This window comes from Cryptomeria japonica, chromosome 9, assembly GCF_030272615.1.
Source record: "Cryptomeria japonica chromosome 9, Sugi_1.0, whole genome shotgun sequence".
NCBI lineage: Eukaryota > Viridiplantae > Streptophyta > Pinopsida > Cupressales > Cupressaceae > Cryptomeria > Cryptomeria japonica.
In genome coordinates, this window is record NC_081413.1 from 554,464,512 (window position 1) to 554,492,211 (window position 27,700).

General features: G+C 35.2%; 1 protein-coding gene across 1 annotated transcript; it reads right to left on the reverse strand.

The window, feature by feature from the left end:
- Positions 1–5,036: 5,036 nt before the first annotated feature.
- On the reverse strand, positions 5,037–23,656 carry LOC131060952 (uncharacterized). The gene is made up of 2 exons (XM_057994416.2): positions 23,493–23,656; positions 5,037–5,642 (listed from the first exon to the last, which is right to left on the reverse strand). The coding sequence occupies exons 1-2, from the start codon at positions 23,628–23,630 to the stop codon at positions 5,214–5,216; spliced, it is 567 nt and encodes a 188-aa protein (XP_057850399.1). The 5' UTR covers positions 23,631–23,656; the 3' UTR covers positions 5,037–5,213.
- Positions 23,657–27,700: the final 4,044 nt, after the last annotated feature.

The window sequence follows — 27,700 nt, forward strand, 5'->3', positions numbered from 1 at the left end:
ATCATACTAACTCACAATCACATAACCTATCCTTTGACCTACCCTATCCTTCTTGTTGTGAGATTAAACCAAATTTTATTTTTTGTAGTCAATCTCTTGAGGGGGATCTATCCATCCTTCCATCCTATTTCTATCTTATCACTAGGGCATGTCACTGGTATAATTTTTCTTTGAAACAACGTCATAAAAAGCATTGTCTCAAAGAGAGGCAAAACATAGACATCTAAATGGCTAATACATTTTCATCTTTTCATTTCATTGTGATCTTACCAATTCTTCTATCCATAGTAATTAAATAATTTCTTATTATTTAATTAAGTTAATATTTCCTCTTTTCATCTATAATAATTACATAAGTTTTTATTATGTAATTAGCTAACACTTCTTCCAAAATTAAATAAATTTTAGATAATTAATTTAAGTTCCTAACACAAATAAATAAAACTAATATTTTATTTATTCCCTTATGCATTTGATCCCTCTTAATTCTTCCACCTCATCAATCCATGTGTTAATTTTTAAGTCCTACCCTCTCTCATATTTTCTCATCCATTGATATTTCTAATTAATCCCTACCATTGATCAAATGTTAAGTGAAGCATATAAATAAAACCCTGTGTTCATAAATTTCTCCTAGAGCACAATTATTATCAAGTATCCTACCTTTTGCAAAGTATCAAACATCAATTATTAAGCATCAAGTATCATGTATCAAGCTATCATCCTATCATTGTGCTACCATGGTTATGCTAAAATTATGAGGAAAACCTACGTATCAAGCATTCAAGTAAATATCAAAGAATTAATGGAGCAATCTCATATACTTACTATGGTATAATTGTTTATCATTCGATTTAATGCATAGATCTTAGGCATTATTGAGTGAGTGTGAGTGTGGATTTCAATCTTTGATTGCATTGCTCCATTTTATTTAGATTCACATTTTCATCCTTCACAATCTCCTTGTGCTTATGGTTTTTGTTAGAAACGTGGTGTCTTAACCTTACAATTACAAAATATTACTATTGATAGGTAAGCATGGAGTATATTTTATGTATTTTATTATTGTAATTCTAGATCATTCATCTTTAAGTCTCAAATTTGGCAGTAGAGATTATGCTAATTTGTAATTTTTTTAATAAACACATGATAATCTTAAGTTTACCTTGATGGTATCAATTTCAATTTTTACCCAATGTTTACCTAACTTTAAAACTTCAAGAAGCTTGACAAGTATCTCCTTTATCAGACTTCCCTTCACAATGTTTACCCATAACACAACCCTAACACACCTTATCAAAAGCATAATGTTTAGGAATCCTTATGGTCCATATCCTTCTAACTCAACTACTAAAGATAGCAATAGTTGAGATGACCAAATCACTCATGTCAAAATTTACTCACATTATCATTGTAACTAGTGTAATGGAAAAATAATCTAGCAAAAAGTGAAAAAATATATACAATCTAATGATTTGTTTATTCTAGGTGCAACTAAACTATCACACTTAAGTTCCTCAATCACAATCAAATTCAAGGCGAATTCAACACTCTTGTGTATACCCATGTAAATGATTTCATAAACTAAAGGAAGATTGGTTGATAAGTAGGGTACACAAAATATTGTTGTATCTACCTTCATCTATATCAATAGAACTTGTCCCTCAAACATATACTAAAGAATCATCGCCCATGAGGGTTTGTGGCATATTACATAACTCCAATGAGAACACGTCTCTAGAAAAGGTTATTGATGTGAAGCATTGAAGTCAAGAGCCTAACGCCGAAAAGAGGAAGTGGCTATTACAACTAGTGTCTTCCTTTATCTTATTTGGAAGAAGAGGACAAAATTTAAGAGACATTATCAAGAAGACTAATATTGTTCTTTTTTAAAATATAAGTCAATTTATCAATCTATTTATTCATACATGTGAGTTCATCATGCCCCATCTTTTTACAACACACACTTGACCTTCTCTTTTCTCTATAATTCCCCCTTTGAAAAAGAGGAAGTTTGAGAACCTACCTCAAGAGTAGAAGATCACTAGGAATTTGTCTTTGTAGAATAGGCATGTGATTTAGTATTTTGTTTCTTTTTGGAGTTACTAAGTTTTTCTTTCACCCTATGTGGATTCGTTGGCAACCAATAAATGAGGTTTCTAAGAATTTCTTGTGCTCATCTTAATTAACTCGTCCTAATCACTATTCAAAGTTTCAACAAAAGCATCAAAGGGAAATATGCTGAATTCAGTTCACAAGACATTCTTGGTAGCATCAAATGTAGGAACAAAGACTTAATTAAAGACCAATCTTAGAAAACGCACTAATAGTTAGTTCAATCTTTTTTTTCATGGTTATAGTTTTTTAATTGTAGCCTTAGTAAATTAAACTATGTAATGAAGTCTTGCATATCATGCAAGTTGCTTGAACAAAGAGTGATGAGGTCAATTTTAAAATCATGATCTCATATTTCATTATTTTACTAAGATTTGTCTATTGTTTCTCAAATATCCTTAGGTTTATCTATATTGTGAGGATGAAAAGGATTATGAGAACAACTAAATATAAGAATCCATATGTTTAATCACACTTCTTAAACCATTTAACTTTATTGCTACCTAAATTTAGTTATAATTCAATTCTTTAACTTACCCTAATATCCCTTAGTCTATAATAGTATAGTCATTTTACCTTGTCATGTAAAATAGTTATAATTTGTTAGTATAGGGGTTTATTGTTGATCAATCATAAGAACACAAAAATACAAAGATGCAACATAATAAAAGAGAACTCAATCCCAAGTCACTCAATGGAAAGAACCTCTAAGAAGGATATAGTGGCACTTGTTATGTTTTCAAAGGCCCTAATCACATTCTTATAAATGCAGGATGAGTACACAATTATAGGAAAAATGATAAAGAATAACAAAATATAGATGCAACATATAAATCCTATACAATATCAAAAGATTGCATTCAAATTTGAGTTATCAATCAAAGTTTATGCTCTATTCAAGTCTCTCGTAGTAGGTGGAATGGTATTGTCCCAATAATATTTGGGTGGAGGTGGTGATTGTGTGGAGGTGGTTGATAGTGTGACTATATGGTGCTAACGAGGTAATGCGTGGGGGACGCATCTATTCTGGCTCCAAAATGACAGTACGGATTGACTAACACGCGTGTTAGTCACGCGTTTTACACCGTCGATTTTGCAATTAACGGCTGTGATTGACTAACCTGTTGCTAACACGTCGTACGAAAGGTTTGTTTTGGAGCCAGAAATAGACGCAGCCATGCGTGGGTTGCTTGCTCAATGTTGATTGGTTTATGTAGTGGACAAGCTAATATGGCACTAAGTGACAAGATTATAATAGTAGACATGGTGGTAAAGGTTCTCTATGGCATTTAATGGCTCTAATAATGTGTTGACAAGTTGTATTTATATTGTGAAGAGAACTAGCAAGAGAATTAAATGGTATTATGAAAAGGGTTATCAAGAAAATTGAAAGGTGTCAACAATTCATAGGAGTGAATAGGAAGTAGAGAACTAAAAGTCCACAATCACAAATAGTGCCAATAAGCTTAGGAGATCTAGTGTATGCTTAAAAAAGTGAAGCGGTGCCTAAAATGCAAGGGACACGAAGAGCATTGACAAGCTTAGAAAATATGCATTGGGCACATAAAATAAAGAGGGTGTCATAAGATTTAATGCACGATTGGAAAAGAAGGGGCTCCTTGACATGCAAGCATTGAATGACAACATCAAAAGTGCAGAGTGTTATGTATGATGTTCACTCAATGCACCAGAATAATCTCTTCTTTGTTTTTTAACTTTTAAACCTTCCAACCTTATATTTTGTATTTTATGACTTCACTTGGGGGGAAATATAAGGGTTTTGAACAAAATACTTTAAATTTGACGATTTGACTATCAATCTTTATGCTTTTGATTAGTTCATCTACAATAGTGGACTCATATTTTTTCCAACCTTGTCTAAAATAAATTTACTTATAATGGTGAGCTTTGAACTAAACAAAACAACAACCAACCTAAAAATTCTTATTAGTTGGTCCCCAAATGTTCCATTTGGACTAAACAAAAGCCAAAACTAATTATTTCATACCCTTTGGATATGATGGCAACATTAGACTTGCTCTACCATTCACCCAAAACAAACTATTTACAAATGCTCACTACAAAACCCCATAATTCATCTCAATAAAAGAAAAATGACATAGCCTAAATGCAATAAGGCTTTGATAGTGTAAGATTTGTCTATATTAAATATACCCAAAATGATAATACTTCAAATTTAATTCAAATAGCCTACTTGCTCAAGACAGAGAAGGAAATGTGAATGAACAAAGAGTGACTATTCAATTCATTAAGAGGGTATGCAATAAATGAAATGAACTTACATTTATAAAAAATACATGAAAATGAAGATAACAAGTTGCAATGATGGGCAATCTCTACCCAGGGTCACAATGTATCTTTGATTGTTCTTTTTTGTATTATTAATTAAATTGAAAGGTACTTTCTAATTTTCAATTTAATTAATAAATACAAAAAATATACAGTCAAAATTACATTATGATTTCTAAATACACAATAGTAAAAATGTTACATTATGGATTTCAAAAGTAAAACAATGATTGCACCAAAGCAAGCATAATAAATGCATACAACCATTTTGAATGTCTCTTTCTACGGTGGATGACAAACTATTTGGCAATGATATGGTACCTGCACTATGAAGCAGCTCTGCACCTGGTAGGAACTTCTCATAAATTGCGAATACATCCCAACTCAAATTATACCACATCATGAACTTGAAAAGATGTCAAATTCCAATTACCCTTCTATTAACTTTATTGATAATAAATAGAACCAAAAATGTTTGCAGCATGAATTAAATTATACAACAAAGGTCAACTCAAAGCAACAGAGGACAGACAAGGAACTAGATGAAAAACAAATCTTGGGCTCGTGCATTTCTATCATCAGTGACTAATCAATGCCAATTCACGGGCCCAAAATCAAAACCACTTCAAACGATTCTTAATAATACGAACGGTAGGATATAAATCAATTTTCTAGTTCTGAATAATGCAGAAGGTTCAAATTCTTTATATGTCATTTCCTAAAACAAAAAACACAATAAGTTCAACCAGAGAGAAAGATGCATGATGAGTCATTGAACAATTCTATTCTTAGCTTGATTTCTGCAACATAGATACAAAATTTGATCCAGCAAATGCTGCAGGGCCACCCACAACAGAGAGCAAAGCTACTACTGTTTGCAAGCCTATTTGCCAAATGGAATCCTCAGGAACAAAATAGACACATAACGGGCCTGCAAGTAGAAGAACTATTGCTAGATTTAGAAGCGTTCCAGGTGTGTTAGGATCAGTTGCTGCTGAAAGTATTCCCAGCTCCTCTGCTTTTGAAAGAAGGCCCAGTTTTTCTATCGACGAAAGAGAAAACCCAAAGTTTTCAGCAGCAGATAAAAGGCCTGCCTTTTCTGCTTTTGATAACAACCTCAGCTGTTCCACTCTTGACAGCAATTTTATAGATGAAGCTTCGCCATTATTCTTTTGTCTTAGAACAGCAGATTTATCTCCCAATGGTAGAACTTTAACCTACATAAATCATTGGGGTTTTGAACAACTTAATCCGAAATAAAATCAACAGGAATGTTGATCTCAGACAATTCATCAATTCTCAATTATACTGGAACATGTATAAAGTTTAATCAAATTAACCATTCCATCTAATATTGTAGCTTAATTTGCATTTGCAAATACATCTACTCAAAACAAAATTAGCAGTTGAAAAAAGGCACAAATGCATAACTTCTTTTTCCTGAGATACTGTTTGTCACCAGCTAATTGGAGGGATATATAAGCATAAATTGAAATATTAAATAGCCATCTAGATTAATTTGGCCCTTCTGACTTGCGATTATATTTATTTGGAGATTTTGACATGCATCTTGTGTTTCCTAGTATTCTGACTTGTGAAGTATCTCTCCCCTTGGAAAAGAAAATGTTTTCATTGAAAACTCAGACTTGGCAATAACTCAGCTGATCCAAAAGTTTCAATCACTTTGGACTCAGGAAAAGATTGGGCAAGTTTCTTTGCATTAAAAAACACATAAATTTGTTAAATAAATCTTTAAAAATGTATATACTACTCAATTTAGGGAGCATATTACTGATTTCTTTCATATGTGGATCAAAATTAGAATTCTACATATTCAGACAAATGTTTATTTGTTTAATTTTTTTTATATGTTAATTATGGGCACTCTTTATCTCAAATATCAAAATATTTAAGAGCAATGTGAACATCAAACCTTGAAAAGGGGTGCTCTGAAAATTACAAAAGCAGCTTCAACTTGAAATCATCATTGTTGAAATTCCTAAAAACTATTTCTACACCCTGATAATTTTAGCTATGTTTGTGACTGACTTGTTGTGCAACAACTGAAAATTTGTTATGCAGCAACGAAGGACTGTTACCCAACAATTAAAACTTATTGCTCGACAACAAAAGACTCAAGAAAACTTGCTATATGACAACTGAGGATTGTTGTGCAGCATCTGAAGACTTGTTATGTAGCAACAAATAACTACTGCATAACAACTGTAAGCTTCTCACACAGCAACAGAAAACCTTCTAACACAGCAACTACACCCGTATCAAGCTTTAAAATTGGCATGATTTTTTATTATTGCTAAATCCTTCCTGTCAAGTGGGGAATTTATTAATGATAATGTAATGGGTAGATGGATAACTCACAAAGAAGAGTGGGAAGAAAGAACTTGTATCTTTTGCGGTAAAGGAGCAGTTGAAACTGAGTGACACTTCATCATGGAGTGCATGGCATATGAAGATATCTGTAAGCAGTTTGATAAGAATCTGAAGGTGGACAATCTGAGTAAGCTGTTTGAGGAAGCAAGGCTTCACAAAACTGTGAATTTTTTATTCAAGATGCATAAAAGGAGAGCTGGCATGGAGAGAAACCTGAATTAGTGTTGTTTTGGAGCTCTTGGTCTCATTATAAAAATCCCTTCATTCATTCATTCATGATATATATAATTTTATAGACTATAATAGTTCAACTCACATCATAGTGCCATATTATAAATTAAATATTTGTACTAGTATTTTATAAATTTCCTCTGTGGTAAGCATGGTCCTAAAACAATTTTGATTTTTTGAATTTTAAAACCAGGGTAAGGATCTGAAGCCCAAATGAAGTTGGGGGGCAGTACCCCTTGTTGGGGTTTGGGGGCAACATTCCCAACAGGATAAAGAGGCAATGCCCCCAACTTTTGAAACCACATGAACCTTCATAGCACATGCAAAATTAAAAGCTCAAATGCTTGAAAAAATGGATTCAAAAACTGAGTTTTTTTGGTGGATAGAATTGTTGCAACGGGCCTAAGTTTTTCTTGGTATTTTTGTGAATTATTGCAAATTCCGAGTTATATTGTGTATATCTTGTAAACTATATTGACTCACAAGTTTTGTGAGTTTTTCAACTATAAATTTTCATTAATAGAATGTAATTGGATTACAAAGTGACCAAGACGGAGAAACAAGCTCTCTGCCAAAGCCAAGATTACTATCAGAGAACAATATGTTATTCAATCTGCATCTAGGCCCAAGGCCTAAAGGAAGGATAGAGCTATTAGAGAAAAACTTTATCTTAACAAACAGATCCCCACCTAAGTTTATTCTAATATGAGAATCGGAGTTATATTGACATTGACAAACAAGTCATAAGGTTTGCATTGTAATATACAACCTTATGTAGGTGATCTTAAACGGATTGTTAAAAAATCAGAGTTCATTGGACAAATCACTTTTAAAGGAACAAGAAACACAGCATGGAATTTATAGCAACATTTTTTACTATACAAGAGGTATCCATGAATGCAGAAATGACCCAGGTCAAATAAGTGCTTCTGGAAGTAACCCCCACGTGCAAAACGGAATATGAAACAAAGAGAGAACTTTTTAGCTTTTAGCTTCCAATAGATCCTACTAGGGCCCAAGAGGGATGCTCTAACACAAACAACAATTATAGATAAAGGTGGAAAGCATGTTTTTGAGAGGAAGGAATGGAGGGTAGTTATGCAGATTGAAAGTAGAACTCCATTATTGCAATTGTGCTTCTAAGCTTAGGCAAACAAGTTTTGTATGCAATTGGTGGACCAAGGAATAGATTGCATCCATATCTTTCAGTATACTAATTGTATTTGCCAATTTATTAATACATTGCAGTACAAGTGTAAATGCCACTACCAAAGCTAGTTGTTCCCTCATTGAGTGTTTCTATAATAAAAATCTGGTGTTCATTTAATTTTTCAGTCTTTTCTTCCTCTCTTGACTGTCATTTACATTATATTTAAGTAGCACAGTTCATAGCAGCAAAAATCATCCATGCAAATAAATCGAGAAAGAAAAAGAGAGATTTTTCAAAAATTTACAATTTAATCAGAGAAATTTGGGTTAGGGTTAGGGTTTTAGAAACAAAACAAATTGCTATAAAGTCAAAAAAAATGGGTATAAAATTGGATAATATCACCATAAAATTGACAAGTAATCAATACATACAATTTTTGGCAATTAAATTTGTCAAAAACTCATGATAATTTGGCTATAAACAAATAAAAAAATAGAATGGATAATTTTATCTGAAAATCATGATTTTTAGGGTCAAAAAATTGTGAACAAGGGTGAATAGTAAGAAATCATGACCTCTTCTGATTTCTGCTACTATAACATAGTGTAGATTTCTTGGTTCTTAATTTTGGCAAGCATAGAATTGAGAAATTACAGATCTTTTGGAAATAAACTAAATAACAAATACAACATGGTGGAACAAAATCTAACAAGCTTCTAGTTTAGGCATAACAATTTGCTTATTATTAAGCAAACTCAAACGATATTTTTCCAACTTTATATTATCTAATATGTACAAAGCCAAGTTTATCTTGGAATTTGACAAATTTTTGTCTTCCAAGATGTTTAGTCATTATGTCAATCGTCCACTACTCGATAGGATAATAATAAAGACAAACGTTTTCGTTATCAACAACTAATTGGTAGAGTAATACTGTAATAGTGATGAACTTCAATATGGCTGGTTCTAGCATTATTGGCTAGATTTTTCACCATCTTAAGCCCACCGTAACTGTCATAGAAAAGTGAGGTTGGCGTTGTTTGGTCAAGTTGCAAATCAACCAATATTCTCTACAACAACATTGCCTCAAAACTTGTATTGATAGTGGCCTTATATTTTTCTTCTATGGAAGATAAGACATCAATATGTTGTAACTTGTGCCATGACTCCTTAACCAAACATAGAAACATAGGCAGTTGTAGATTGTCAACTCATCCAACCAATTAGAATCACTAAACCTAGATAGCATGAAATCTATGAATTTCTTGTATACAATGACAAAGTTGAGGGTTCCTTTGACATATTGAAGCAATTGTTGTGTAGCTTGTCAATAGTCATCTTATCGCTTGGACATGAATCAAGAAAGATGGCTCACTACAGAACGTTGGTCCAGCTGAGTGGCAGTAAGATAAACCAAACTACCAACAGATGATGCATGGACTCAGTGATTGGCAGCAAATTTGTGTAGGTTAACAGTTTGATCCAATTGCAATAGGTGTAGATTTTAGATTACACTCCATTATTTTATTTTAGTGTCTTAGCATACTTAGTTTGTGGGACAAAATTGCATGATCAAGTTGCCAAAATTCTACACTGAAGCAATAATGTAAGAAGAGTTGTCATATCAAAAATAAAACAAAAATCAGATTTAGAGACACAATGAGTTGTGTGTTGGCAACAATAAGGAAGGAAACTGAGAGAGGAGGTGGGGGGGTGAATCAGTTTTCACCGGATCTACAAACTTAACCACAAAAACAGATTTGATAAACTGCAGCAATAATAAAGATAAGCAAATAGATAGCACAACACAACACCAAGATTTTGACGTGGAAAACCTAGTTAAGAGAAAAACCATGGTGGGAACCTACCCACAATAAGATGATACTCTGCAATAGTGTGTGAAAATATTACACTGGGGAATGCACATGCATTCAGTGATACTGCCTAGAGCTCATTGCTTAAAAGATAATGACCCAAAAGGATACAACCCTCAGGGAAGTCTCACTAACTTACAACAAGATTCGGACTACAATCCAGAATGAATGAACTGCAATAATAGCATCTCCAAATGCCTGATGACAGTTCCAGTTAAGCACAATTGTCTGCTCTGCAACACCAATTGCTCAATCACAAGACCAAAAGATGAATCCTTGTTCGCACATATACCACTCTCTGATAATGCAGACACAACCTTGATACACAAATTACATGACAATGTCACCTATTTATACAATTCATCAACCTTGACAACAAGGTCAGCTAAACCCTCAACTCACAATTACAAAATTACATCACACGATACAAAGATCAACCACCGAACCAATATAATGATAAACATGACATAACATGGTCTTAATTCAAATTCTCAAATGCGCAACACCACCGGAAACCACGCCAAGATCAACCGCAACATGCTACACCACCAGGAAAACTGCATAACACGAAGAACATCACTGGATCAACAAAATCACCAAAAACTCGCACAACGATCAATGCGGATCGCCAAAACAAATAGGACACAATTAGGAAACACTAGCAAGCACCTTAGAATCATTAGCAACAGCTGCACCAACACCACTTATCAAATTTTCATCTGTCAATGTCTGAAACTCAGAAACACTCAAACAGTAGCAACTGTTACGAAGAAAGATAACCTGCGGAGCACCAAATTACGAACCATCTACGATGAAGATACACAAGACCATTCCAAAAAATATCCCAAAATATCAACACAAGAACTAATCACACCGGAATATACCAAAGGAAACACTGAACTCTGCAAAGCACTGATCAGAAAACAAACTGCAAAACCGGATCATATGATATGATCAATTAAGCTTCCCAGATCACCAAAACCAATACAAAAGAATATCATGATACTAGAAATACTCCATACACCAAACCATAATCCCAATAAACCAATCTGCAAGCACCGGAGCAGGAATATGTTGACATCAATGACAACAACATATCCTAGCAACAGCAATGTCCAACAATCTCCCCCTTTGGCATTGATGGCAACATATGAATGTGAAAAACAATCAATGCAAAGAAGGAAAATATCTCCAACAAACTCCCCCTAAGATTAAGCAGATAAAACAGTTTTTCACATGCTTCTCTCCCCCTTTGACAGCAATGTCAAAGACAGAATACAGATTATGCTTCTCTCCCCAGAATTCACCTTAGCCATAAAGGGATTTATGTTCTCATCTTCTCCCATCTTCAGCATCTCATATTTTCCTTTCAAACTCTGCAACTTAGCAACTTTCACTTGTTTATTTCCTTCATACAAGGTCTCAAGCTTCTCCCAGATCTCATGTGCGGTCTGAAGTCCCATTACATTTGTCATCTCTGAATCAATCAGGGCACTCAGCAATGCTTCCTTCGCTCTAATGTTATGTTCAGTTTCCTTGATCTCATCAGCAGTAATCAGTCCATTTGGAGGAGCAGAATAGGCATTCTTTGTAATCTTCTAGTAATCTTCTCCAAGACATCTCAAGTGCACTTCCATCCGGTTCTTCCAAATAGCATAATTACTTCCATCAAATCTCAGACTCTCCTTAAAAATAACACCTCCAGTTCCAGTTGCCATCCCGGATCTCCTCAAGCGGTTAAGCTTCTTCCGAAGGATCTAGCTCTGATACCAATTGTTGGCAACAATAATAAAGGAAAACTAAGAGGGAGCGGGGGGGGCGGGGGGGGGGGGGGGGGGGGGTGTTGAATCAGTTTTCACTGGATCTACAAACTTAACCGCAAAAATGGATCTAATAAACTACAGCAATAATCAAGATAAGCAAATAGATAGCACAACACACAACACCAATATTTTGACGTGGAAAACCCGGTTAAGGGAAAAACCACGGTGGGAACCTACCCACAATAAGATGATACTCCGCAGTAGTATGTGAAAATATTACAATGGGGAATGCACATGCATTCAAGCACATTGCCTAGAGCTCACTGCTCAAAAGATAATGACCCGAAAGGCTACAACCCTTAGGGAAGTCTCACTGACTTGCAACAAGATTCGGACTACAATCCGGAATGAATGAACTGCAATAATAGCATCTCCAAATGCCTGATGATAGTTCCGGTTAAGTATAATTGTCTGCTCTGCAACACCAATCTCTGCTCAATCACAACACTCAAAGATGAATCCTTGTTCGCACATATACCACTCTGATAATGCAAACACAACCTTAATACACAAATTACATGACAATATCACCTATTTATACAATTCATCAGCCTTGACAACAAGGTCGGCTAAACCCTCCACTCACAATTACAAAATTATATCACACGATACAAAGATCAACCACCGGACCAATATAATGATAAACATGACATAACATAGTCCTAATTCAAATTCCCAAATGTGCAACACCACCAAAAATCATGCCAAGATCAACCACAACACGCTACACCGCCAAGAAAACCGCATAACACGAAGAACATCACCGGATCAGCAAAATCACCAAAAACTCGCACAATGATCAATGCGGATCACCAAAACAAATAGGACACAATTAGGAAACACCAGCAAGCATGTTAGAATCATCAGCAACGATTGCACCAACACCACTTATCAAATCTTCATCTGTCAACGTCTAAAACTCAGAAACACTCAAACAACAGCAACTGTCACGAAGAAAGATAACCTACGGAGCACCAAATCGCAAACCATCTGCAATAAAGATATACAAGACCATCCCAAACAAGATACACAAGACCATCCCAAACAATATCCCAAAATATCAGCACAAGAACTGATCACACCGAAATACACCAGAGGAAATACTGAACTCTGCAAAGCACTGATCAAAAAACAAACTGCAAAACCGGATCTATGATATGATCAATTAAGCTTCCCGGATCACCAGAACCAATACAGAAGAATATCATGATACTAGAAATACTCCATACACCAAACCATAATCCCAATAAACCAATCTGCAAGCACCGGAGCAAGAATATGTTGACATCAATGACAACAACATATCCTAGTAGCAGCAATGTCCAGCATTGTGTACTTTTCCAAAGAAGCATACAATTTACTTTTTGGCCTTGTAAACCCAATTACAAACAGTAGCCTTCTTTCCTTGTGGTAATTCAGAAAATGCCCAAGATCTATTTTGCATTCAAGCCACAAATTCCAACTTAAATAAATCTTCAAATTTAGGCTTTCCTTTGATATCATCATATGTGCTTTCCTTTCAAATTCAGGTTCAAATACTTACTAAACAACAGATGAAAAAACTACCTACTCACTGATTTGAACAAGTAGTTTCCCTAATCATGTAGATTGGCCTTCCATTGCATTTGGCAGTTCATCTTCTTGAACATCTTTCACCATGATATAATACCACTTTGGTCTTGGTTGTTGGCTCCCCTATGAAGCCTTGATATCACCATGTTCTTCATCAAAGCCCCCTAGAACTCAACCTCTCTGATGTTCCTGTCTATGAACCTTGTTTTGAGCCTTATTTGGTTTCCACGCCAAAACTTGTTCCAATATTATTAGTTATAGTTTTTGACAAAATACTCTGTATATTTACCATCATCCAAGCAGAAGAGCATCTTCTTATCTACAATGTCTCTACTAACAACACTTCTGTTCATAGAAACATCAAGTAGCCTATATGTCTAAGACTGCTCACTATAGCCAAAATACATATATGATTTTCTCTTTACAACCAATAAAACAAAATTCACTTATGAATGACCTCTTGTTTGACCATGCTTCCTTAAGAGTGATGCTGTACAAAGCTGTACAAGGATAATTGCTGTTAAGGATGTAAACAATTGTACTCACAACATCTGCCCAATATGGCATAGCAATTCCAGCTATGCAGTGAGATATAATGTTGATCTCCTTCTCAAGATCCTAGATTTGGTGATTGATAGATCTTCTAAATGGTTGGATAATTCCCTCATTGGGACATTTTTAGTGTCGAGATGGAATGTAGATGTTTTTAAGAGCTGGGCTAAAAGAAAATGGAATGTAAGAGGTAAAGTAGAGATTTCTGCTATGGTAAAGGGTTTCTTTCTTTTATCCTTTTCAAACCATGAAGATTATGTTAGAACCCCTGAATGCCCTGTGGTTTCTAGGTAGATCTGGCTTGTTGTTTAGGAGAATAGAGTCCATCTTTTAACTTCTTCATGGAAAACATAAACATGATCCCTCTTCGGATTAGGCTCCCAAGTCTGCCTCTTGAATACTAGAAAGATAAAGTGTTGAAGGGCATTGCTAGTTCTTTTGGGCAGTTTATAAAATACTGATACTATTACCAAGTCTAGGAAAAAGCTGATATATGCTAGGATTTGTGTGAATGTAAGGATATGGAGCTTTTCCCTAATGTTATTCTCTCTTCTAAGTTTGGTAACTGGCATTAACTGAATGAATTTGAGAATACTCCTTTTGTCTGCTATAAATGTTACAGCACAAGTCACTATGCAAGAGACTGTTTAAAGAAAGAGAATAATAAGTTGGCTTGGAGAAAAAGGGAGAAGGTCAATCAGCCAAGAGGCAAGAAGGTTTGATGTTCTGAGTTAGAGGAGTTTGAATGAGAAGGTGACTCCCTTGGTGGTGGAGGAACGGGGTTTAGCCAATTATATGGATGGCGATGAACTACTACAAACTCATCATTTCCAGACAGATAATATCATGGATGGTTGTGAACCACCGCAAACTGATCATTCCCAGACAGATAATAGTCCTAGCAAGCAGGAAAAATAATTTTTATCCTTGATGGATCTTGAAGGTGAGGAGAGCCTCTCTCCTTGGACCCCCAATAGAATGGATCATGTGATATATGAGAAGGGGGAAGGACTCTATTGATAAAAAGGATGTGTTTGAAAAGGTGAGAGCTGTTCATGGTTTTTGCTCTACTCGAAGGGTTTTGCCTTCTCTTAGCTTGCCATTGCCAAACAAGGAAAAAGGAAAAATGGACTCAAGCCCTAGAGTTTGCTTTGTTATGACGGCAACAAGAAGCTCTGAAATATCTTCTGATCTAGGATCAATTGTCAAGAAAGGAAGAATGAACAGGAGCCATCTTGCTTCAACAATTCAATGTGCAGGGGCGATGTTTGAATTTAGGGCTTTCAAGCCTCCTCACTAACTCAGTTTACAGTCCTAATGCTGTGGGTCCTAGTCTTTGTAAAAAGGCTTGGGCCCTTTCAAAAACTCCACTCCACCATTAATAAAAAAATAAAATTAAAAAAATCAGAATTAACAGTCAATCTTCGTTATTTATTCCAAACAATTAAAAGTAACAAAACTCACAAATAGTAAATACTTTATGACCATACAAACTATTGCTTTTGCAAATAAACTTTTGAGACCTAAGCAAAAGAAAATGTTATATACTAGTCATTGTTGTCAGCAGACCTAGACCCATAGCTTTCAAAAACTAAAATACTGCAAACTAAAATACAAAGACCAAAATACACTCGCCAATCACACTGATACACTACAATAGATCAATCTGGAAAAATTCCAGCGAAACCTCTCACTGGATTAATAGTTATCAAATTAATTTCACTCAATATTTATGTATGTTTTAATGCTTAAAACTTTATAAAATCCAACCTAAATTTTTATTAAGTTAAGAAATTTATACTAAAATTTTAAATAAATTATAAAATCTCTGAAAATCCAGATCACTCATGCCTAAAATATTCAGGCCACCTGATCTGGAGCTATTTTCAACCCTTTTACATTTCTCACAACCCCATACTATAGCATATCTCAAAGATCTTCTCTTCAGACTTCTAGCAATAAATTTGCATTACAAACTGAGATCTTTATCAAATGATAGGTCCAAAAAAGGGAGAGGTATCTTGGCCTGTTTTAATGGCAAAAATGAAAACTTGTAGAAAATTAAATTTGCCAACGTCTCATAAATTTTCAAATGACTCCAACCAGTTTCCTCCAATTCAGACCAGCTTGGCTGATAATGACTCTAATACAATTCAAAAACAAGCCATAGCTTATGCAGACTTATATAAAGACAAAAAATTAAATAACAAATACAAAACTGTACTAAACGATTTTTCTATTACTTAGCAAACTCAAACAGCTATATTGCCCAACTTTTCTAGCTTTATATTTTAATAAGCTAAGCGTGAACTTTCGCAATAGTTTATATAAGAATCAGATGCTCCACTGCTAGAGCGATAGCAACCTTATCAGATAATACTATAAAAACAACAATATTTAAGGATTCCTTGAAACTTTAATACAAGGATTCATTGGACTCTAGAACACTTGGTGATGTTTAATCTAAACAGGAGCATGTTGAGGTGCCAAGTGCTGATGATAGGGATAAAGGGTCTTTGTAATCCAAAAATTCATGCATGTATTTCTTTTACCTACTTAAGAGTTTGGAAATCTTAAAATGAGAGCTATTCAATTCTAATATTAAGATCGGGATGCTGCTGTTCAAAAGTCTTTCATATTGTTGGCTATACTCTTAATATTTCCAAGGATAATTTTTATTCCCTCAATCTGGTAAAGTGGAAATCCATTACTTAATTGATATTTCAACTAATTAACTTGTTTGGGTTCTTGGGAAGATTCGTGATCTTGTGTAGTGTCTCTTATAGTAGGTTTTCTGCATCAAGGTTGAAATCAATTATGCGGTGATTGTTTTCCCTATTTAGGTGACAATCTTGGTAGAGGTAACTGAAAAGTAGTTGATATAGGAAAAAAGTATTGGACAAAGGTTGTCATTGATGTCAAAGGTACTGGTCAGTTCTGTCATTAATGTCATCGTAATTTTGTTGGTAACAAAGGAGCTCATTGTGGAGTTGAAGTTGAATCAGCATGTAAATGTATAGCCACAACTATCGTAATTTTGTCATGTCTATGGCTGAGCATTTGAATTCCAAAAGGACTATGACAATCTAAAAGTACAGTGACAAGCTATGTTGGTAAAATCAGTCATAGTATGATTGTAATATCATTTTGCATATGTTACAGTTGTTGGAGGTGATTCAAATATGTATTCGATATGTTACTAAGCTTTGCTCCTCAGACAGTTTACTTACACTAGCAAATTGTTCTGTTACACATTCTACCACACTTGAGAATTATGAATTGCAGTTTGGAAGCAGAGTATGTCTACACATGTGTCCGATTCCGGAGTCTCAGTTGTTGAGGTTCTACAGACAGAAGGTTAGAAGTGACAGAGTGGTCACTGTGCTAATTGGTCAACCTAATTGATGTTCTAGTTTGATGCACGGAGGTTTGTAATGTGTACTCAATGGAGATAGCGTGCGGATGGCAGTTGGGACTAGATAAGTCTACATTACGTAATGCACAACGTGTTCTTTTTTCCGGAGTAACATGTGGGCTTTTGGACTTGGCCTAATACACATTTGGTGAAGGTTTATGCTTGTGGTTGACTTGCAGATGCATTAATCTTTTCTTAGGCCAACATGTGAATATGACAATCATTGTAACACATATATATAGTTGATCTAGGTTCATTCCTAGTGTGTCTGTTATTGTAATATCATAAAATTGAATGATTGATGTGTAGTATGAGAGTGATGCTATTTGAGTTGCACCCAAATCATTGTGTGGTTTCATTAGAAGATCATATGTAGTGTCGAGAGTGTTTTTTAGGTTACTCAGATCAAAAGAAAGCTCTGTATTCAGTTTGAAGGTCTGCAATTCATATTTTTTGTATTCCGGTGGGATTGGTTTCTCACTTGTTGAGTTGGTGCTCAGATCTTGGAGTAGGGGATTGGTGTCTCCTATAGGTCGGTGCCTACAAATGTAATTGAGGATTGGTCTCCAGTAGGTTGGTGCCTACTTCATATTGTAAGTGATCTATTATTTTGTGAGGTTGGATTTGAAAAATAGATCCAAGTAGCTATTCTCATCGTGGTTTAACCCTTCCAAGTTTCCACATAAATCTGATATTCTTTGCGTGGATGTGTGCTTGTGTATTGATTAAATACTTTCTCATTAAGGAAAAATTAGTAAATGTTGCCTTGATGATTTGAGGTTCATATTTGAAGAAGCTGCTAATGACAATTAATGTGTTTAATTCAATTGAAATTGGTACATACTAATTCAGATCCCCCCCCCACCACTATATTGTGTGCCCTTCAGAAAGCATGTTTTTTATTACGGTAGAATAGGTTTTGAAGGGGCCCCAAAACACGACGTAAATGCTGCCAAAATCCACAAGACATGAGAAACCCGACAAAAAATCTATCAACAAAACAACAACAACCAAAACAGGGACACGAACCCAAATCGACTTACTGTAATTCCTTTAGAATTCTACCAGCTTCAAGATTCTTATTAATAAAATGATCATGTAAATCGATCACCTCTTGGATGACTTGGGAGGGGTCACCCACTAGTTTAGGCTAACTCTAGCCAATGGTCCTTGCTCTTTAACAACCTTTTTACCTTGATCAATAACATTACCAGCAGCATCTGTACTAACCCATACTAATTCAAACCCCCCCACCACTATATTGCGTGCCCTTCAGAAAGCCTTTTTTGATTACGGTAAAATAGGTTTTGAAGGGGCCCCAAAACACGATGTAAATGCTGCCAAAATCCACAAGACATGAGAAACCCGACAACTAACTATCAACAAAACAACAACAACCAAAACAGGGACACGAACCCAAATCGACTTACTGTAATTCCTTTAGAATTCTACCAGCTTCAAGATTCTTATTAATAAAATGATCATGTAAATCGATCACCTCTTGGATGACTTGGGAGGGGTCTTCTACCAGCTTCAAGATTCTTATTAATAAAATGATCATGTAAATCGATCACCTCTTGGATGACTTGGGAGGGGTCACCCACTAGTTTAGACTAATAAAATGATCATGTAAATCGATCACCTCTTGGATGACTTGGGAGGGGTCACCCACTAGTTTAGACTAACTCTAGCCGATGGTCCTTGCTCTTTAACCTTTTTACCTTGATCAATAACATTACCAGCAGCATCTGTACTAACCCCATAGAGCTTTCTTTTCTTCTCTTTCTCCCCAGTCTTCAATTTTGGAACCTTTTTATTAAGCATACGGAGACCAGCAACACTATTCTAGATAGCAATTTGGCTGACGTTCACCACAATATCCAGATTATTGTGAACCTTGATGATAGTATTCTCCCACATCTTGATCCTATTGTTATGATCAATTTTAATGACCTTCACATCCCTGGCCACCTCTTCAACTAAAGCCATCATTTTCTTTTGATCATCCTTCTCATCCCCCAATCAACCCCCCTTCCCAAATTGTCAACCCTGCTACAAAGGGTCAATAAGCTCTCTTTAATGAGGTTAATTTCTGAAATGAACCAGTTAGAGAGTACGAAGTTTGAATTGCCCCAAAGCACCATTCTTCGCAAGGTCGTGACATCCTCTGTGTTCCGAGGAATTAAGATCTGGAAAGATCTCAGCAGCCCCGAGATTCTCATAAGCAGTTGAAATATCCTTGTCCAACTTCTCAAAGTCTTTGTCTAAAACAATATCCTCAATGCTTAGATCATCCCTAATAGTCTGTTTCCCCTTGACCACAACACCTTTCTTCCCCTTATCCACATTCCCTCTCTTGGCTTTTTTACCCAATTTAGCTCTCTTATCTACAAAGAGCCTACTAAAATCCCTTTCCTCAATGCTCTATTCATCCCGTGTCTCCTTCCCCTTCAGCAAAAGAAACATACTCATCATTATTTTCAATGAAGAAACCATTAGACCAAGAAATATCGGGTTTGGGGTCTTTCTTAGAAATCTTCTTAGAGGTCAACTCCCCTTTTTTTCCTAAATCAAACCATTCTTCCTCATCCTCAGACACCATGTTCTCAGAGTCAGTGGACATATCCAAGTAATGGACCCGGACATTTTTGGCATACTCAATCTTAGATTTAGATTGAGAAAGCTTAATGGGAATGGAAACAAAATTGGCAAACACCATAATATTCAAGATAAGACCCTCATAAAGAATAGGGGAATTAGAATTTTTCTTATGATCCTTTGCCCAACAGACAAATAAGACAAGAGATAAAAAGGGAACAAAACCAACCTTTTATGGCGGAAATGGTTAAGTAAAATGAAATGGTGACCAAACAAACTAGAAGATCTGCCATCTAAGGTGAAATACCTCATAACAACCTCAGTGATCTCAGCCCAAACCAGTTTCATAGTTCCACAATTGTAGCCACCAAACTTTGTCCAGTCCACCTTATCCTTTTCCTCGTCTTTGAAAAAAGAAATGGCATCGTCCAACGCTTTGTGGTCTCTAAAGATCTTTCTACCAGCTACAGGGAGACCGTACCAGACATATTCTTAGGAAAACTACTCAAAAGTATTGCTTTGGCATTATCATCCTTTACTTTCTCACTAATGCCAACTAGTTAATTTAGCAGAGAGTGAAACTTATATTAACTAACATTTTTGCACCTTTATCCATCTTCAATCCATACAATCTCTACTTCAATGTCGTCTTGGCACTTTCTATTTCAGATTCAAAGAGCTTATTTAACAACTCTAAAATCTCTTTTGAGTACTTTGTGAAATCTACATGGTGCAAGCATATTTTTGACAAGCCGATGCTAATAGTTCCCAAAGCTTTTTGATTTTGATATCCCACTTAGCAAGTTCATTTGCATCAATTGGTGTGACTGAGTTTGGTTTGACAACATCCCAAAGGTCTTTTTCTATCAGATGTAACTGCATTGGTATTTGCCATGTATGAAAATCTCTACCTTCAAATTTCTTGATGAAACTTAATTTATCCATGACTATCCTCTTAATCAAAAGAAAATCGAAGGTGTCAGGCTCATAATACTATTAACACAGACATTATTCAATCACAATTATGTGGACAAATGATTCTATAAAAATCAATAAAAAATCTATGTTTACACACTTATTAGTATCCATGGAAGTTTGAATGAAGATAAATACAAGTTTGAAATTTCAACACTAATTCCCAATTGATCAAATATCCATCCAGCAGCTACTAAAATGTCTCTTTTCTTCTATTAATAGATTTCTCCTTTCAAAAAAATTTTCAAAATTATTTCTGGGTTTTCTTCTCCTATTGTTCAGCTTTCTAATGCAATTTGAATAATCAAATTTCATTAAGAAATGAGAAAAATATTCCAATTTTAGTGAGCCTGTTCCAAACTATTTTTTTTAAAAGCCTTTGTTTTTTTTCTTGCCGTTTCACCTTCAATGCTGCGTCCAATGACTTGGGAATGATCAAGCCTGTAAGAACCACCTCTTACTACAAATTTTATCCAAAAGAAAACTAGACACCAATGAAAATTATGAGCAAAATCAAAGCAAACACATTGACTGTGTAAGCCTCCATGCACAGCATATATTTCTTTTAAAGTGGTTTGAAAGATATCTCCAATACAAGTAAGCTACAGATATCTGCAATACAAATAAATACAGCAAAGCATATGTACACATGTGTCACTTAATGGCATCCACAAAAGAAAAAAACATACACTGCTCTGATACCATATTGATTTCCAGAGCTGCACACAAAAATGAAAATATTGCTTGCTGTTCACAATATGAAATTATTTGACACTATACATATATAAAGGAAGGAATCTTCCTTAATTTTCTCCTATATAGTTCAACTCAACCTAAGTCTGGTCAGTTGTCAAAAGTTAAAACAACTCCTAACAAAAATCAAATAATGAGCACTAACAGATTTTCCAACATGAACATGCAAGAGTAGAAAGTGACAGCGAAGCATTTTTTCTTCTTATTCTTGTCGTTTGGATTTCCACTTCAAGCCCAAAACATGTTTAATTGTACATGTTTCTTCCAACGAGCATGGGAGCCGATTGGGAGATATTTTCTAAACTTCATTAGCCATTTTTCAGGGTAATGGACTGAAGGAAAGTGATTTGTTGAAGGTTGGTTCAGCAGATTGGAAGCACACAAAGTTAGTTGGTGATGGGTGTTACTTTGAGAACTTTCTCCAAAGATTATGCAGTGTTGTCCTGAAGTCAGCAGGTTATCAATTGTGCTCGGCATCCATAGAACCTCACGAAGGCAGCTAGTTTGGATATCTACATTCAAAGTGAAAGTCTTTTGCAGGAGTTCTTTGAACTTTCTCCATTCAGTTTTCTCAAAGGTAACTCTAGTGTTCATTCTCTCGCTGATGTGTGTTTGAAAGTTTTCAAATTTGTTGGAATTACTAGCATAAGAATTCAAGTAAAGTAGTAGGGAGACACGTACAATTAGCCTCCAACATCAGAGTGCGCACTGTTTTTGCAATGCATAAAGTATGTGTAATTCATGTGAAGAGTTGCAAAGTGTGTGGATGAAGTTGACACCAATTTGTCAGGTCCTAGATTCATTCAAATCAACTGATTTGTTTTGTTCATTTGTCCATAGAGGTTAGGAAAGCAATACATGGAGTAAATCTATTGTTAAATGACACAGAAGTGGAATCTCCATACCTGTTGACAGATTACAAGTGAGCCAAACGGTCACAATTAAATTATACAATACATTTTTCACTATACACTCATGACATTGTAAAATGAAATAGGATCTTTATTGGCGGGAAAAAAGTTGATCTCTGAAATTAAGAATTTCTATCTCAATTTTATAGTGGATGGATTAAGCAGAGAAAAGTCATCTTTCACATTACATAATTTTTATTTTCCAAATTAAATTTATTATTAAAAGAAGAAAAAAGATTGAAACAGTTTGGGTTTAATAAATAATAAATGCTATATACAAAATCCTTGATGTGGATAACAAAGTAGAAAAAACATAACATTTTCACAGTTTCAATTTGGCATCAATTAACAGTGCTGCTTGGTGGAGCAATCAGACAAGCTGTGGTCTAGTGGCAAGATGGGACACTTATTGTAATTAACTATGACTTAGATTCACAAAATTTACCTCTGTTTGCATCTCAGCAGTCTAGATAATCATATCAATAAGCAAGATAAGAGCATCCCTTATCATAAAGTGAAAAACTGGAAATAGTGCTCTCAAACTCGTTTTTTTTGGAGGATTAACATCTTAATATTTTTTTATAATTAATCATCTCCTTCAATTTACTGCTAGGACAGAAGAATGCCCATTCCACCAAATTTACCACCAATATTTCCACTAATTTAAATTATAGAAAAGGAAATTCAATCTTGCATTATTTCCCTCATTTGAAAACTCAGCCTTACAGTATTTCCCTCATATTCAAACTAGCATTCCAATAGATGTTTGGCAATCATTTAATCCCTAGTTTGGCACAAAAAGTTTGGAAAAGAAGAGAATACCTTCTGTGTACCGGTGGGAGTTCTCTGCGTGGCCATGGCCAGTGTAAGGCATGGTCTTCCATATGCTAAGCGTGGGTGCAGAGAGGATGCCATGCCTCTGGGTGAAGAGGAACAACCCAATCCGAAGCCTTCCATCATTCTCTATCCTTTTGCTCTCCTCCCTCATCTCGCTATATAGGTTTCTACCAATTGTATTTCAACACGCCAGCACATCCGCACACAGTCCCGTTGAGCTTGGCTCCACCACACTCTTCTGACGTGGACAAACGCCTACCAAATTCACTTGAGAGGTGGTTTTATTTCCATTTATTATTTTTCTTTTCTTAATGGACTGTACCTAGTGTAACCCCATTTCCTTTTCTTTAATGAATGAAGGAATTTCAATGATTTCCACAAGACCAAGTGGTTCAAGAGTCATAAAATTAATACATTTTGAAATTTATTTGATGTTCGTTTTTCTATTATGAATTTTGATCAAGAAGCTCATTGTTTTGTGAAGCCTTATCGTCGTGATGATGGATCACGAAGTGTGATCCGAAACATTGATGCAAAAATCTTACACACAATTGAATCCAGAAATGCGCTCTTGATAATTATATGATGGATTGTGGAAATCTCTTAGAACTGCTTTCAAATTGATTACGAATATCCTCATATGTTACACACTATGTGATGAAGTGTCATTATGTTTTAACCACTCCTTTGCTACAAAAGTTGCAATTCCTCTCTTGCCACTCTTCCTTGGGAGTTGTCCATCAACTCGTTTCGCATCTAAGATGATGAGTAGAGGTCCTCAATTGTGATATTAAAAATTTGGGTTTTCTCTTAATTGCAACCCTCAAATAGACTTTTTCATCATGCTTCTACAAGGGGTTGAATTCTTTGGCATAGTGTGTTTTTTTTCAACCAATTTGTTGTGTCCATATGATAGTCCTAAATTTTTCTAACACCGACTTTTTTATCTCCTTGTTAGTGTTAAGACATTATTGCCAATTAATGTCTCATTTGTCCATCCACTTGTTGTTTTGCTTCCTCCAAGTCATCATATGGTTTAACTTCTCCTCAACAACCATTTTGAGCCAGCGGTGCTTATCCATGTTTTCAACTTTTTAAAGTAACTTAACAAACAAATTATTGTTCATGCCTCCATCGAGAACATGCCAACCTCAGCTAAAAGGATGTCATAAGGGGACTATCGATTTGACTTTGAGGCTACTAGTGATTAGATGTTTTGAATTCTTTCTAATTGTCTTCACTTGTGGTTTAACATGCTACTCCCTCAAATTTCACAACCATAGAGGACAATTAGCACTACCAACAAACCAAAAAGGGTTTGCTTGGTTTTTCACTCTCATAACTTCGCTTTCCTACACTTGTTTTGAAGAAGGTAAGAAGCTCTCTATCCTACTTGAATATTTTTGTCCTACATGTCTCTAGCTAAGCCTATTGTGAAAATCAATTCCTATGTACTTGTATTTAATGAAAAGATCATGGCTTTGGTCTTGTCGATGTTCACTTGCATCTCAACCTCTTGGCAAAAGAGCTCTAAAGTCGTCAAATATTCTCTCTACCCATGGGAAAAATTTGCAATTAGGATAAGATCATCCACATAAACAATAAACTTCACCACATAGCCCATTAGTTGAATACCCTCTCTAATGGTTTTGTTTAACCATTTTCCTAGCTTATCAATATACAAATGAAACAATGTGTGGCAAAGAGGACACTCTTGTTTGACCCGAATGTCGCTACCAAGGCATTCAGGCATATCCTCTTTAGTGTTGATTTTAGCTCTTACCTACTCATAAAGCTTATGTATATCCATTCTATACTCAATTGGAATCCCAAGTTCTTCCATTCTACTCCAAAGCTTGTCCCTAGGAACAATGTCAAAAGATTTTTTGAAATCAAGGAAGCAACAAAAGGCCTCACCACCTTGAGTCTCCAAAACCTTTTCAATGAATTACCTAAGAGTGATGCAATGATCAATGGTAGAGTGTTTGGGCCTAAAACCAACTACCTTTTTCCCCTTTACCCTCATTTTCTAACCAAATGTTGATTTTGTGTTCTATCATGCACCCATAAACATTTTCCAAGAAGAGGATTGATCATAATAGTACTATAATTTTAGAAGGATTATTGATGTCACCACTTGTGTAAAGAGGAATAACAACATTAGTTGTCCACTCAATTGGAAAGTTGTCTTGTGTAACATTGTTAAAGATTCTTTTGACGCACATGACAATGATCTCAACACTCCATTTTAAAAAGTCTACCTACAACCCATCAATTTCTTGAGCTTGAATTCTTTATACCTTATTTGATATCCTCTATTGAGAATGTAGTGTCAATTATGGGAGGACTATTTTTCTCTTATGCTCTTTCATAGAGGAGCTTCACATAATCTAATTGATGTGTATTTATGATATTATTTTCTTTTCTTTTTTTCTCTTTTGTTGCAATTCTCACCAAAAGCCTTTGGGTTGTGATTCCCCAAAGAAGTTAATTCCTTTCTTCTTGAAATCACATAGCTTTCCTTTTGTAATGCCTGCCAAAATACCCTAGAGAAATACACTAACTAACATGCAAAATAGAGATAACAATTTATTTTTTAAAACATCCATGCATGCATCCAATACAATGCAATAACATACATTAACTTGATACACAACTACTCATCATGAATATAATCACCAATCATGTTATGCAAGCAAAAATGAAATACAATACATCAATAATCATCTATCTCCCCTAGGGTATCTCAATGCCACTACTTAAACTACACACTTAACAATTCCTAATTATGATACCATTTAACTTCCATAATCCATGTGCAACCTAACTTACTATCATTAATTCCTTTCACATAATCATATATGATTGATTAATTTATCCTAGAATGATTACATCCATTTATGAATACTCAACCATCCCATAAGGTTCATTTTAAGCACCAATACCAAATGTTCCTAATCCCATCCATTCATTTCTTTTAACATCAAATAACCATTTCAATACCAATTACCACATTATTAAACCATAGCAATATGAACTAATTACATCATTACAAGCATAGCACTAAGTACGCATTCATAGATCCAATATCCATTATTCTCATTATTAAACATTCTCAAGTTACATATGATACATCATTTTCCCTAATAACAACTACTAGATACATGAATACAATGTCTTTTACAACAATGAGCATAGCTCTCAAATACAAATACATATACACGTCAAATGAATCATGTACAATAGTCTGCTACAAATATCCATCCACGAGTTGAAGAGATAAGAGATCCACATCCACGCAAAGCATCTAAAAAAGAAAATCCCAATGGAAGAAAGGCACCAACCACCCGACCATGTGGAACCAAAGGAACCACCCCCATGCTAGGAGATGACACAAGATTCCACACACACTCTAGATCTAAGCTAACACCTATCAACCAAAGAGGAAACAACTCTAACATAACCAAGGAAAGCATACCAAACAACCATGAAACCTCCAGAGGTGACTCAACAACAAGACATAAGGAACTAGGACTGGCATGTAGGGAAAGAGTGTTATCACATGCTACCACATAGGATACACATGCAAAACTGTCTCAACATTTGAAGAAATCAAGGTAGTACGGTTTACCCGGTTACTAGATCTACCACCTCACTCTACTCTCTGATCCATGAGATGGGTATTACAAAACACATTTATTATCTTGCTTAGATGAGTTACTCTACCCAACCCACCTAATATTAATTATTACATTATCACTTATCAATTACAAAGGAAAACCTCCAATGAGCTATCCAAATGATTTAGACCTCGGCTCTATTACACAAGAATCCTAGCAGTCCATTCCTCGTGACCTCGACAGAATCACGGAAGCCCACACCCCCTAATCACGTGTCTAGGCTTTAACAACAAAAACAATCAAGCAAGAAGGCCTACAAAATACAATTCGGCTAATCAAGATAAAGTCTCATCAATGCACAAGGAGCCAACAATATATCACATAAGTCACATAGATCACACAACAATATAGCAAGGTAATACTCCTCTTGAAACAAAACAGATGATCAAATAACACATCAAAATGTTACTTCAGACATCCTAGAGCACTCAAAAGCACAACACAACCTATGGACAGACTACAGGATCAACTGAGAAATCAAGAAAAAACCCAGATAGAAAATCGAAAAACTAG